At 35.2% G+C, this 13861-nt stretch overlaps 1 protein-coding gene across 1 annotated transcript; it reads left to right on the forward strand.

The window, feature by feature from the left end:
- Nucleotides 1–2751: 2751 nt before the first annotated feature.
- Nucleotides 2752–5718, forward strand: LOC103454396 (plant intracellular Ras-group-related LRR protein 4). Its single transcript, XM_008393997.4, has 4 exons — nt 2752–3611; nt 3774–4687; nt 4777–4966; nt 5194–5718. The coding sequence occupies exons 1-3, from the start codon at nt 2933–2935 to the stop codon at nt 4921–4923; spliced, it is 1740 nt and encodes a 579-aa protein (XP_008392219.2). The 5' UTR covers nt 2752–2932; the 3' UTR covers nt 4924–4966; nt 5194–5718.
- Nucleotides 5719–13861: the final 8143 nt, after the last annotated feature.

Consider the following 13861-nt stretch of genomic DNA (forward strand, 5'->3'; position numbering starts at 1 on the left):
CAAACCCAATCCGTTCGGGCAGCCCAACAGGGCATGGCCCAAGGACTCCCATACAACCATCCGTATACCATATTTTAAAATAACCGGTTCTAATTTAATTTTTTGTTTGACTCTGATATTAAATATACGTTATTACCTCTCGTTATACTAAAATTATTTGAGCGAAAAGTTGTTTAAAGTGTCGTGCGATAATTCGTATAACCAAAAAAAGAAAATAAGAATGTAATCTTATAAAAAGCCTTTTGAATTTAACTAGAAAGTACAAAATTAATAATTTTAAGAAAAACTATTAAAAAGAGTTTCAAAACTTTACATTTTAACAAAAAAAACACATAATAACTTTGTTTAATGATAAGAACTAGAAGAAAAAAATAAAAAAAATAAAAAAATAAAAAGAGATAGTGGCCCAGCGTCTCCCACAATTACCCCCCCCCCCACAAAAAAAAAACCCACCTTTCTTCCTTGTCATTGCAGCGATCAAGTTTTTTTATAGAAATAAAAGATGATTAGTAAAGAAAGATGATACTCCTTGCCACAAATGATGGTCCAATATCTACATCAATCTCTAGGAAATTGGCTTGCCACATATATTATAGGATGCAATCTTCTTCGGTAGACAAACTTTTGTTCAAACATCACGCATACTAGACCATCCAATATCCTTCAACAATACTTGGAATTAACTTTAATCTTGCATTGCAAAACATGTCACTTCCATTCACAAACTTAGCCTTGACAAAGCAAGATAACACAAACACACGTCTAGTACCATAATCTTCTAAGGTGTGTGTGTGTGTGTGTGTGTGTAAGCGACATGTGTGTATATATAAGCGACATATGTAGATTTCATTAGTACCTACTTAAGGAAATATAAATAATATATGTATATATACAATATAGTAATGTTAAGTTTCATAAACAGTGTAATACCGTTAAAGTTCATAAACAATGTAATAAGTTTCATAAATAGTGTATAAAGGTTCATAAACAGTGTAGTACTGTTAAGTTTCATAAATAGTGTATTAAGGTTCATAAACAGTGTAGTACTGTTAAGTTTCATAAACAGTGTAGTACCGTTAAGGTTCATAAACAGTGTAATAAGTTTCATAAACAGTGTAATAAGTTTTATAAATAGTGTATTAAGTTTCATAAACAGTGTAGTGTCATTAAGTTTCATAAACAGTATGTGTGAGAACGCTCGGGTCCCCTACTTTAGTTTTTTTTAATATCAAAATTATGTCTTTTTCATTAAAATTTAAGTATTTTTTGTCTATTTTATTAAAATTTATGATTTTTTCATTAAAATTAAAAAAATTTATTAAATAAAATTATAACATTATTTTTTATTAAAATAAGCTTATTCCAAGTCCTGAAAGTTTACATAATTTTATTGATGGGTCAACTTCATTCACGAGGGCGTAGCAGCCGTTGGAGATTTCAATTGACGTGTATGCCCCTCGTGTTCAGCTTCTTTTGGACAGGGTGTAGGGACTAGAGAGAGAATTGCATTACGTGGGTCCTATGGAAAGTAAGTATTAGGTGACCAGTTTAATTGTTTTATTAAGGCCTAAACTATGATAGCTGCTAATGACTACAATTTACGGAAATGAAATATAACTATAAATAGTTAGTGTTTATTTTTACTGTTTTGATGTAGTGTTGTTAGTTTTGCTGTATGTTTTTCTTTTAGTTGCAGCTCTTCGTTGCGTATTTGTATTTTCAGCTACTATTTGCTGCTTGTATTATCTTTTTCTCATCAATATTTTTTATTTATAAAAAAGGCCTAAACTATGAGAATTTTTTTTACAACGCATAGGGTATTTTTTTTTAAACCAAAATTTTAAAACAAATAATTTATTATCAATAGGAAATAAGCACGTTAATTAACACTTGAATAATAATTTAATCATCAGAATCTACATCATTTGGTTTACAAAATTTGGTTTATAAATTTGGCCCTCTCGCATTACTAGAATTTGTTTAGTGTGTTACGATTCGATATACCAAGCATCGTAATACAAAATCAAATTTTGATGTACAGAGCCATGCTTCCAACACACTAAAACTAAACAACAGAATTTAGTAGTTTCGCACAAAACTAATAACCGAAGTTTAAGGAAAAAAATAATATACATATTAAAGAATAAGGTGCATTTAATATGAACTCGATAAAAATTGGCAACACCACTTATCAAATGTTGCGTTGTTAGATCACTAGGTTTGTTTATCTATCAACTTAATTTTTTTTCAAGAACGTGACACTCTTTAGACTCATTTTGCACTTATATAGATAATAAATTGGTGCAACGTACAATCATGAATACCTTAAAAACAAAAGGTTCTCAAGTAGCACCAAACCATCGTGTAAGCAAAAAAAAAAAATCACCGATTATAACATCATAATTTATAAAATAGAAGCAAACTTTAAACTTGTTTTTCATTTTCATAAAACACGGGTTAAACTATTACTAGTTTCGGAATAACAATAGCATAACTGTAATTGCATTTAACAAATAAGGAGGAATGACTCCTTACATGCCATTAGCGAAAAATGAAAGTGGTGCTGACGGGTGAAAGCATAACACTATGCATCTTCGAGATTCTAGACTCAGCTGATAACCGATCAGCCCATGAGTCGTAATCAAGCTTCACGCTATATACATGCATCAAAATATCATTTTTCCTTTTAAAAAATAATTAAAATCCCAATTTCCATTTTTCTTACATATAAAAAATAAAAAACCGCCAAAGAGGACAGAGAGAGAGAGAGAGAGAGAGAGAGAGAGAGAGAGAATGGAAATGGCTGGATTTGTGAGACGACGACGGCTGGGTGTCTTGATTTCTTGCCTCCAAATTTCATAACCATCCCCACCTCTCTGCTGTCCACACCCAAAAATCAAATTTTGATTTTTTTTTTCTGAAGCGGAGGAAAATGGAAACGACGGCGTTTGAAACAGTGGACCAAGTGGTGCAAGAGATCATGAGAATTCACAGATCTTTGCCGCCGAGGCCGGCCGTCGACGAGGTGGAAGTGGCGGCGGCGCTGGTTCGGAATGTGGAAATGGCGGAACAGGCCAGGCTCGACGCCATTGCCGGGCAGACCAAGAGCTTGCAAGTTCCGGAAGAGCTGTTCATGGTGCTGCAAGAGATGCAGAGGAACTTGGTCTACTTCAACAGCAAGGAGGAGATGCGGGAGGCCCGTAAGTTGCTCGATCTCGAGAACGTCCATAATCTGTTCGACGATTTGATTCAGAGAGCTTCCACTTGCGTCTCCTCTCCCGATTCAACTTCTTCCTCTTCTGCGGCGGCGAATTTGAGCTCGGGTTCGAATTCCGTTGCTGGGGTCCTTCCTCACCGGCCCTCTCCTTCGTATTCTTCGGGTTCTGCTGCTGCTGCTGCGTATGTGTTCAACACTGACAGAGAAGGTGTTGCTAAAAGTTCTTCAGCCAGAGTCAGCAGAGACGACAGTTTCGTGGTCAGCAAGGCCAAGAAAGCTTTCCACTTGGATGGAATTGGGGCTGGACCTGCTGTTTCTGCAACTCCCCGGATAGTGGATGCGTCTCTCAGGCCGGTTTCCGCTCTCAATTCAACCGGAGGAGATGGAGTTGGAGGTGGATTTTCGATACACTTTACAAATTTATGTTCTTTTTATTGATATATTTGTTTGAATTGTTTGTTTATTTCTTGGTTTGAATTGTTTTTCAGACGCTTTGCTTATTAGGCAATGTGGGTTTTGTTGGTTTGATTTATTGTTTGTGTGGTGGGGTTTATAGGTCAAGAGGGTGAGAAATTGAGTCTGATAAAGTTAGCGAGCTTAATTGAAGTGTTTGCAAAGAAAGGCACCAAGGATGTTAATCTTCGAAACAAGTTGATGGAACAAATTGAATGGTTGCCTGACTCGATAGGAAAGCTTTCGAGATTGGTCTCCCTTGATTTGTCCGAAAACCGGATTCTGGTCCTCCCAGCCACCATTGGAGGTCTTTCCTCCTTGGCCAAATTGGATTTGCACTCAAACAGGATTGCTCAGCTGCCTGACACTGTCGGAGATCTTCTTAGCCTTGTCTCTCTAGACCTTAGAGCAAACAACTTGACTACTCTGCCGGCTACCTTTGGCCGATTGGTGCATCTTGAAGAGCTCGATTTGAGCTCAAACAGGCTCACTGTGCTTCCTGACACAATTGGGTCCCTGGCTAGCCTCAAGACATTGAATGTTGAGACCAATGATATTGAAGAAATTCCTCATACTATTGGTCATTGTACCTCGCTCAAAGAGCTGCGTGCAGATTATAACCGTCTTAAAGCACTCCCTGAAGCTGTAGGAAAGATTGAGAGCCTGGAGGTTTTGTCTGTGCGTTACAATAACATCAAACAGTTGCCCACAACCGTGTCGTCTCTGTTGAGCCTGAGGGAGCTGGATGTGAGTTTCAATGAGCTTGAGTCAGTGCCTGAGAACTTGTGCTTTGCCACCTCACTTGTCAAGATGAACATTGGGAACAATTTCGCTGATCTGCGATCCCTGCCAAGGTCTATTGGGAACCTCGAGATGCTCGAAGAGTTGGATATCAGCAACAACCAGATACGAGTTCTCCCAGACTCTTTCAGGATGCTCACTCGACTACGTGTTCTACGTGTTGAAGAAAACCCTCTTGAAGTACCACCAAGACACATAGCTGAAAAGGGTGCACAAGTAAGTTTCCTCTGTTGTGTTGACTTCTATATCCAGAAGGTTTGTAACTTCTATCTCAAGGCTAATTGTGCTTTCATGGTGCATGTTAGGCTGTTGTTCAATACGTGGCTGAGCTTGTCGCGAAAAGAGATGTTAAAGCACAACCTGTTAAGCAGAAAAAGACCTGGGCTCAAATCTGCTGCTTCTCGAGGTCAAACAAAAGGAAGCGCAATGGTGAAGAATATGTAAAAGCCTGATTAATCACTGAATCCCTGCAAGAGATGTGATAATTTCTATCGAGTAAGTTATCAAAACAATATCTTGGCAAATTTACTTATAAGCCGGAAAAGTAGAATCATGCATTTACCTTTACCTATCGTGGTGGCATGAGGACATCATTTTACTGAATTGTGAGTTGTGAGCACGTATGATTAACAATATGGTAACAACTACTACTAGGGATGATTTGATTATGTTTTCTGTCACATATTTGTGCCACTCACACCTTTCTTATTTCTTTTTAACAGGAATACCATCTGTTAGCATGCTAGATGAGAAAAGAGACTACGAATCAACGTCAACTAATATGGTGGGTTTCTAAATCGTTCCATTGACTATCCCATACCAAATTGTATATCTGCTTTTTATTTGTTATTGTTACAATTTTTTCTTTTCATTCATTTGTATTTCTAGAGGTCGCACTTGGTGCGATGGCAAGTGCCTTCGCCCATGAGCGGTAGGTCTCGGGTTCGAGACTTGGGAGCAGCCTCTCCATAAATGGGGGTAAGGCTAGCCGACATTCACCTCTCTCAGACCCTGCGTAAAACGGGAGCCTTGTGCACCGGGTACGACCTTTTTTATCCATCTGTATTTCTGTTATCTTTGAGTCAAAATGAGGTGTACAATTCAGCCGGCATATAGGAGAAACGAAAAACTTGTACTTTGTATATCACCTCCAATCCATTGTTCATGATATCTCCGTACGTGTATCCTTTCTACCACTTGTAATAGAATTTGTTTCCATTCAAAGGGAATTTAGAAGCTTATGCTCACTTCATCGTTGCTAATAGAGTATAAATTATTCGGAATCTGACTTTCGATGTGATCTGGGTACTGTAAGTCTTGACCTTATCAATAGGATGGAGCATCTTGACCTAATCTTCTGACTCAGAGCTTATGAATATTCCCTTGCTCCCAAAATCCAGATAGATGCCTAATTCTTACTTAATACTTAATAGGTTGTTGATTCTGCTTCCAATTGCTTTCCCACAGATTCTATCTGAATAGAAGACCCTTAATTATGTGTTCCAAATTGTGAATAGATGCTTAATTATGCTCTAGTTACTGTTTAGGTAAAAATAGTTGCAGATTAAAGTGATGATGCAGGATATTTAGTATTTACTGAATGGTGGTAAAGTTTTATATGTGGATAGCTTTGGTTATTTTCAGAAGTTGCTGTGGTCAATTTATTAATTTGGCTACACCAAATCTTTTGTAGTATGGATCGTTATAGTTTCGGCCGTCGTTCATTGGAGCTTTGATCGTCCATGGTCTTATGACTTTATGGAGACCTCTGTTCTTGGTGGAAAATGTTCAGAGTTACACACCACCATATGGTTTAATTGTGATAAGTGTGGACGACATGACACACGCTATAACCTGAGTGATGGGTAACACCAAGGCCGTGTGACAGTTACACCGAATTTTTTTTATTCTTAATCCTCCAGTTCCAACTATGATCTTATCATCACCAGCTGATTCAGCACCATCACATGCCTCTCCTAGCTTCTTTGCAACTCATCTTTCATGGGTTGAATTGAAAAATAAAAACCCTAGCTTCCAGGAAGGTACATTCAAGACCTCCCCCATTCCTGGGACCCTGACTTCCGTGAGACTGACCCTACCAGCAAGGAAAAAGACCGGTGACAGTTGTGGCGGTAGTGGCGGTGGTGGCCCAGAAGATTTCCGGTGGTTGGCGGTTCGGACAAAAAAAAATTAAAATTTACAAAATCTGGCTCTTGTCAATTTTACAGGAGAACCCCTGGATGAGGTGGTGAGGCATGCATGCTGGGGTGTTGAGAAATAGGGAACAATCGCTCTAAGGATGAGATTATCCTGTGCCCAAACTAAGCATATGCGAGGGGCTATTAAATTCGATTTGAGTTTTTTTGGCCAGCATTTGGCTCTTTGCCCATGTGAAAACGTTTGATCAATTGGGGATTGGAAAAAACATATCGTTGATGTGCTGATCTGTTGGGACTTGGAGCAAAAAAGACCACCCCTATCCAAGATATTTTCTTCAACTTTACACTTAAACGTTTTGGAAAAACAAGGGGAAAGAGCAAGATCGATTAAATTGCCACAAGATGTACTGTTTGATGTGATTATTGGTTTGTATAATTTACAAGGTGGTATGGATCATGCTAGAAACAATCGTTCACTCGATATGAAATTTGGAAAATCGTTTATCAGTTTGATTAGATATGGGAACACAATCAGACACATACTTGGTCACTAAATTTGAGAAATTTGAGATGATTCGACAATTTAGTACGACATTTTGATGATTTGGAGTGGGCTGGAGTACACTGTGAGTCCGTGATTGTCCTTACCAGTCCACTATAGTCAACCCTTGAGTCAATATCTCTCTATAATGGAATTAATAGTTAGCAATCACTCATGAGTAACATGCACTAGAATAGCTCGTAGTCTTACAAGGGGCATTGGTTAGTCGAAAGACATAACAAAGTAAAACACCCCTTCATTAGTTTCATTAGTGAAGTTGCTTACTTATCACATAAACAACTGTTCTTAGCATTCTTATCTTTTACATTCACTTATCATCATCATTATCATATGATTGTAAGAGGGGGAATTTAATGGGTAGGTTTTTCCACTAACTTGGAATTTGTATGGCTGAGGTTCCCAAAATTAATCTTATTGTTATGATTGAGGCACTTGAGGGACTCATCATGTTCTTGAATCATCCACAAAACAAAAAGCAGTGGATGTGGCTGGATAAGAATTCTCTTCGGATCTTGTTTGTGAGGATTTTGAAAATCATTTTATCCTATTTGTTCATTGTCTATTACGTAATCGTGAAGTACTATTTATATTTAATTTTAAATAAAATAATTCAAAATAATTTATAACCACAAGATGACAAATAAACGGACATGATAAAGTAATTCTTAATATTGAGAGGATTCGGACATGATCTTATTCCGACGTGGCCCCATCCAATACATTTGACTTAAAAATGTTATAGTATTATTTGGGTTGGCTTTTCTTCACCTGAGAAGATGTAAACTTTTCTTGCCTTCGTGGCTAACTCTGTTCATTTGTTCGGTAACTGTCAATGTTGTTGGAGCATGAAAATCAATCATGAAAATTAAATATGTAAAGGATAATCTTTTTATATAAATAATCAGCAAACTTCGTCACTGCCTACTTGTATTTACCTTCAAAGAACATAGCAATAGTGAGATTAGAGAATAAATAATAGAATTATGAATTTCTTGATCACCAAATGAGTTAGAGAATGTAAAATAAGAAGTTAATTACAATCAATTGTTTATAAAATACGAGGACGTATTGAAAATGGTGAATTGCGCGGTGGTTAAGGCATTTTTCTTCAATTCATTGTGCATTATATCATATTCTCTCATATTAAGGTAGATTAGTGTAGAATATCGCTTGTACTTTAAAAAAAATATTAAATTATGTTTGGATAAGGGATTTACAGTAAATTAATTATAAATTCACTAGACTAATTGATCATGCAAAAATAACTTACCTAATTTTTTGTTAAAAGAAATTATTTAATTAACAACGAGGGAGACTTGAACTCGAATGCAATAAGACGACAACAGTGCCTTGGCCGATAGACCAAACTCACAACAATAATAACCCAAAGAAGGAGTTTGAACAAGAACTCACATGTCTAACATCATTGTCCGGCGACCGGAATTGTGCCTCATGGTGTGCTATTAGTACACATAACATGATGACTAGCAGGTGAACAAAACGACAACGTCTAGAGATTATGGCTAGGATTGGGCCTGTAACACTGATGTATGGAAGTATGCTTAGAGACATGTTGGGCTAGATCTTGTAGTTTTGAGACCCATAGCGACCGGACTCCACATTTGGGTTTAATTCAATGCAAATATAACGGTTGGATGATCCGTATTAAGAAATTTTTGAGTGCGGCTCTTCGCATGGTATTAGTGATCATCTTCACATAATATTGACTGATTTTAATGAAAACCAAAATGATTTGCGATAGATAAATTTTTGGACCACTTATGTTAATTTTTATTGTCATAGACCAAGTGAAGAGTTATACCAGTCTTAGAAATCACTTTAGATATAAAACCTTATCACTAAAGTCTTAAGGGACAGCACTGCTATGATTTGGCAATGAATTGGTTTACTACCGTCACTATGTCCATAAATGGATTCGTCTTCATACATGCATCTTGCTTTCGGATGTAAATACACTTTAATATATGTTTTTACATATTTTTTTATTTAGCAAATTGTTATATCAAATGGAGTTTTAACGAAACACTTATGATACTATTCACTTTTAGGGAAATGACATTTTTACTCTAAAAAGTCACTCAAAGTTTTCAAACCATTTTTCATTAGTTTTCCTTATATCAAATGAAGTTTTATCGTTAATCATTTTTTTTAGAAAAATTAAGAACCCCTATTAATAAATGTGAATATGTGCAAGTGGCCATTTACCATAGTGATGGAAATGTGTTGAGCCTTTGCATGACGGCATGAGTTTAAATCCTGTTAGTGACTAATCTAACATCTAATCTAACAAAATCTATCGTTTGACAATAATAATAATAATAATAATAATAATAATAAATGTGAATATGTGCTACTAGTTAAACAAATAAGATGGTGGCATTACCAGTTAAATTTATCTTTATTTTTTATGAATGAATAAACTTCCACAAATTTGGGGGTAGTAATTTTGTTGTCATAGGAGGACAACAATTTTACACAAGCATAGTGTAGAATTTCAAATATGCTTAAGCTCAGACAAATAACTGAAATCATTAATGTTATATGTATGAAAAGTTCATTAAACAAACATGCCCAAAGATTGTGGTTTTTTTTTTTTTGGTTCCTCCAAAAACGGTTCTATAACACTCATTCTCCTTTCGAGCGCTCTTCTTTCGTATAATGGTTTTTCAGAAGTTTCAGTGTGTATCATTGAGATTTAGATAAAAATCAGTAAAGAATTTGAACGATTAGGTTAATTAACTTTTGTGCGCTTTTTATGTTCATACAATACGATATTGATATGCTTCAACATGAACCCTTGTAGTTTAGATTACGATGAATTAAGATTACAGTTCATAGCCTTAATTAGGCTTGGCATTTTGGACCCAACCCGTTAATATTTGTATTTGGGTGGATGCTTAACGGGTCGGGTCGCTAACGGGTGAACCCGTTAACAACTCGTTAAATAACGGGTCACTTTGGGTCAACCCGTTAGACCCGTTAGGACCCGTTAGCACCCGTTAGTTGATGATATTTTAGTAATTTTAGTAAAGTCTTAATAACAAAAAATAAATTTTATGCAAAAAAATAAATAATAATACTAACATTAAATAATGAGGTGGGAAAATACTAAAGTTGATTTTCACTAATTGACGTTTTTAAAGTTCTAATCCCCCAAATTGACCCATTTTAGCCAAGTTAAATTGTAAATTTGCTTAGCTACATGACGTCAATTTGGAGATTCAAATCTTTGTAGATGACCTGAGAGTTAAAACATGCTTAATATTTGTCAATGTCATCACTGAACGCTAGTGAACCTAATAGATGAATTTTTCAAATGTTTAGGTAGTTATTTGGAATGTTTTAAAATGTTAAGACAAATTTGAAATTGCGCCTAAAGGCTGGGTAGTTAGTTATCTGGACTTAATCCAAATTCACCCAAAATTTTATTTTAAGAGAATAAAATGAATTTGCACGAGTAATTGGTATAGCCGCACTCAGGATGACTCTTAGTCATCAATAAATTTGGACCTCTTTATGAGATTCATTTCCACGAGAGCGTGCATATCTCAAAGTCACCCATGCGACAATCCTTAACATTTCTTTTGCATCCCAAATCTGCTGATCACACAAACAAAAAATAAAAAGAATGTAAGAGTTTAGGATCCAAATTACTTATGCTCTTTCATTCAACCCAGATATCCAGAAAAATAATTCAGTCACCGATCATGTCGTTGAGTTTAAGGGTTTTGGGGAGGGTGTGTAAGAGAGAGAGAGAGAGAGAGGGAGAAGATGCTTTTGTTTCTTAATACCATCTCCAAAGGAAATCCTTAACATTTCTTTTGCATCCCAAATCTGCTGATCACACGAACAAAAAATAAAAAGAATGTAAGAGGTTAGGATCCAAATTACTTATGCTCTTTCATTCAGCCCAGATATCCAGAAAATTAATTCGGTCACCGATCATGTCGTTTTGAGTTTGAGGGTTTTGGGGGGTCACAGAGAGAGAGAGAGAGAGGGAGAAGATGCTTTCGTAGAGAGGGAGAATATGCTTTTGTTTCTTAATACCATCTCCAAAGGAAATGTTAAATTATAAGAGTTAGATTACAATTGATGGCTGATGTGACAATGTAAAGCCTCATATCAAATTTTACAATTCTCCAACCGAATTGTCAAATGTTATTTTATTATTTAAAAAGAGTTTTAAATGATTGTAATTATTAAAAAAAACATTGAAACAAAATTTTTATTAGTTGAAATGTTAGTGGAACAAGGAACCCACTATTAAAATGAATTAAAAATAAATTTGACATTGATGTCAAATTTGATATTAAATCACTAAGCTTTCAAATCCAATCAGTAAATAACACTTTGATTGGAGAGATTTTTAATATCAAATATGCACAGTGACATACCTTCTAGAATTTTGACATATTTTTTAAATGCTTTTACTCACAGGTCTTGACGCCGTTTTATAGTTGAAAGACCGCATTCATATTTACCAAAATGCACTTGGACCGCACACCAAATTTCAGAGATATTGCTCTAACTGAAATTGGCGTTCGTTACAAATTTCATTGTCAAAATTACCAAAATGTCCATCACACAATGACCAAATTAACCTCATTTATACGTTGGTATCGTGTAGGGTAGTTTTAGAGTTATATCAAAGTAAATTAACTGTCATTTACTTAATTCACAGAGGAAGGTAAATCCTGCATGCTGACTATCAATATGAACTACGAATATTCTTTTGGATTAAATACTTGCAATGATGGGGAAAATTGAAGTTGCTGGATCTAATATTTGTAGACAACTATTAAATATACTTTTATGTTAACAAAATTCTTCTTCCTTTTTATGTAATTTGAGTCTTAAAATAAAAGTATTTGAGTATAAAAACCTTAGGTGTCCAAACTCATATCAATGATAAATCATCGCGACTGGAACTGTTCTAGAGCACGTGTTTTGGATGATCAGTTGACTCCAACTTCTACTGACTAATAGTTCGTTAAATAGATTTGTATATGAAAACGGCCGACAAAATGGAATTAATGATGAGATTTAAAATGATAATAAAAGTTGATATATCGACAAATTCTGGTCATCATGTACAATCATATGACGATAGTTGCTTATGAAATTTAACTTTATCCACTATGAAATTTAGATTTTGAATTGTATTATGTATTCACAATAGACGTACGTAACTTATAAGTTTTAAAAATATTAGAGTTGCACCCTACACACCACAACATCATCGATTTGTATCGAATAGCAAGTATATATATTATAATTGAAAATCATAAAATCGTACTAAAAATGGTAAATAATGTACAAAATGATAAGTGATAATAATACAAAATAAAAGGTACGAGTGTGATAAAACATAAGGGGTACAATGGTAAAAGAGTCTAGATAAAGAGGTTGAGAAATTGGAGGGAAAAATATCAAACACAGAAAGTAACGGAGTTGACAAGTAGGCAATAACGCCTTCCAACAAAATGCCAGATTTTTATTCACGTGGAAATGCCGTTTTAGCAGTCAAGCTTCCAGATCAGCTCGTACCGTTGGATTCCATATCTGGTGCATCCTCCTCCGTCCATCTAATCCATCCAACGGCGCCAAATGCACCAACATATTAGTTTCGTGGTTTGACAGAATGTCCCTATATTTTGACTGTTAATTTTTACAGCCGTTAGATCACATAAAACAAATAATATAATGGCTCAAAATCATTAGATTATACAAAACTAACATTCTTCTCCTCATTGCAGCCTTCAGATGCCTCAAAGATCTCCTCTATCATTTTTAAAATGAAAAAACCACCTAATACGAATTCGAGAATAATATATAACCGGATTGCAACTATGCACGTACGAATTGAGTCTTGAATTATTTTATAGGTGAAGACGGCGGTTTTACTGACCACAATATTGAAAAACAATGTGCTCGAAACCGAGGATGAAATTATGTTTTAATACACCTTATCTAGTTAAGATTTGTTTTATATTTATTCAGCACATGATTGTTCTTTTTTCTTTTTGAGAAGATTCATTGTTTTTAATTTCAACGGAATCTACGTGTATTTCGATTCTTAGCTCCAGTAAAGATAGCGTTGTGAAGAATTATCTCACAACGAGGTTTGTAGAGTTTTTATTTTATATTTTAATTTTTTTTAATTTTAATATAACGATATATTTAAAATTAGAATAAACAAAGAGTTGCAGCCCTTCAATGTGCTCTCTACTTTTTGTGCGCTCGTTGACCACATGTTTGTAATTAATGAATTTTAATTTGTTCAACGACAATGCTATATGTTGTGGACATAAAAATGTAGTATTAATAAACAAACACACATGATATAATTTGAGTGAATTTATAAAATTATGTGATTGCGTGACTATTACACTAGTTAGTAAACAAAATAAGGCAATTGAAGAAAAATAAACAAAAACACTCTGCAAGAATTTTATTTCTTGAATCATTAGTGACAGCCCAATGGGTTATTATAACCACTAAAATCTCTTGCTGAGAGGTTTCTAGTGACGGATTATTAGCCACAAGATTGTCACTCATCCTATCTTCGAGGTGGAGCGATGATCACAGATCACCAATCACCATTAACAATTTGATGGGATAATTCTGCAGAATTTTTATCATGGTGGA

The sequence above is a fragment of the Malus domestica genome, chromosome 02 (genome assembly GCF_042453785.1).
Source record: "Malus domestica chromosome 02, GDT2T_hap1".
Classification (NCBI taxonomy): Eukaryota; Viridiplantae; Streptophyta; class Magnoliopsida; order Rosales; family Rosaceae; genus Malus; species Malus domestica.

What these genes read in the sequence shown, in the direction of transcription:
- LOC103454396 (XM_008393997.4), top strand. Translation starts at nt 2,933, where the DNA reads ATGGAAACGACGGCGTTTGAAACAGTGGACCAAGTGGTGCAAGAGATC. An exon ending in CGGAGGAGATGGAGTTGGAG is followed by an intron (nt 3,612 to 3,773) that starts GTGGATTTTCGA and finishes TGGGGTTTATAG; the next exon opens with GTCAAGAGGGTGAGAAATTG. An exon ending in TAGCTGAAAAGGGTGCACAA is followed by an intron (nt 4,688 to 4,776) that starts GTAAGTTTCCTC and finishes GGTGCATGTTAG; the next exon opens with GCTGTTGTTCAATACGTGGC.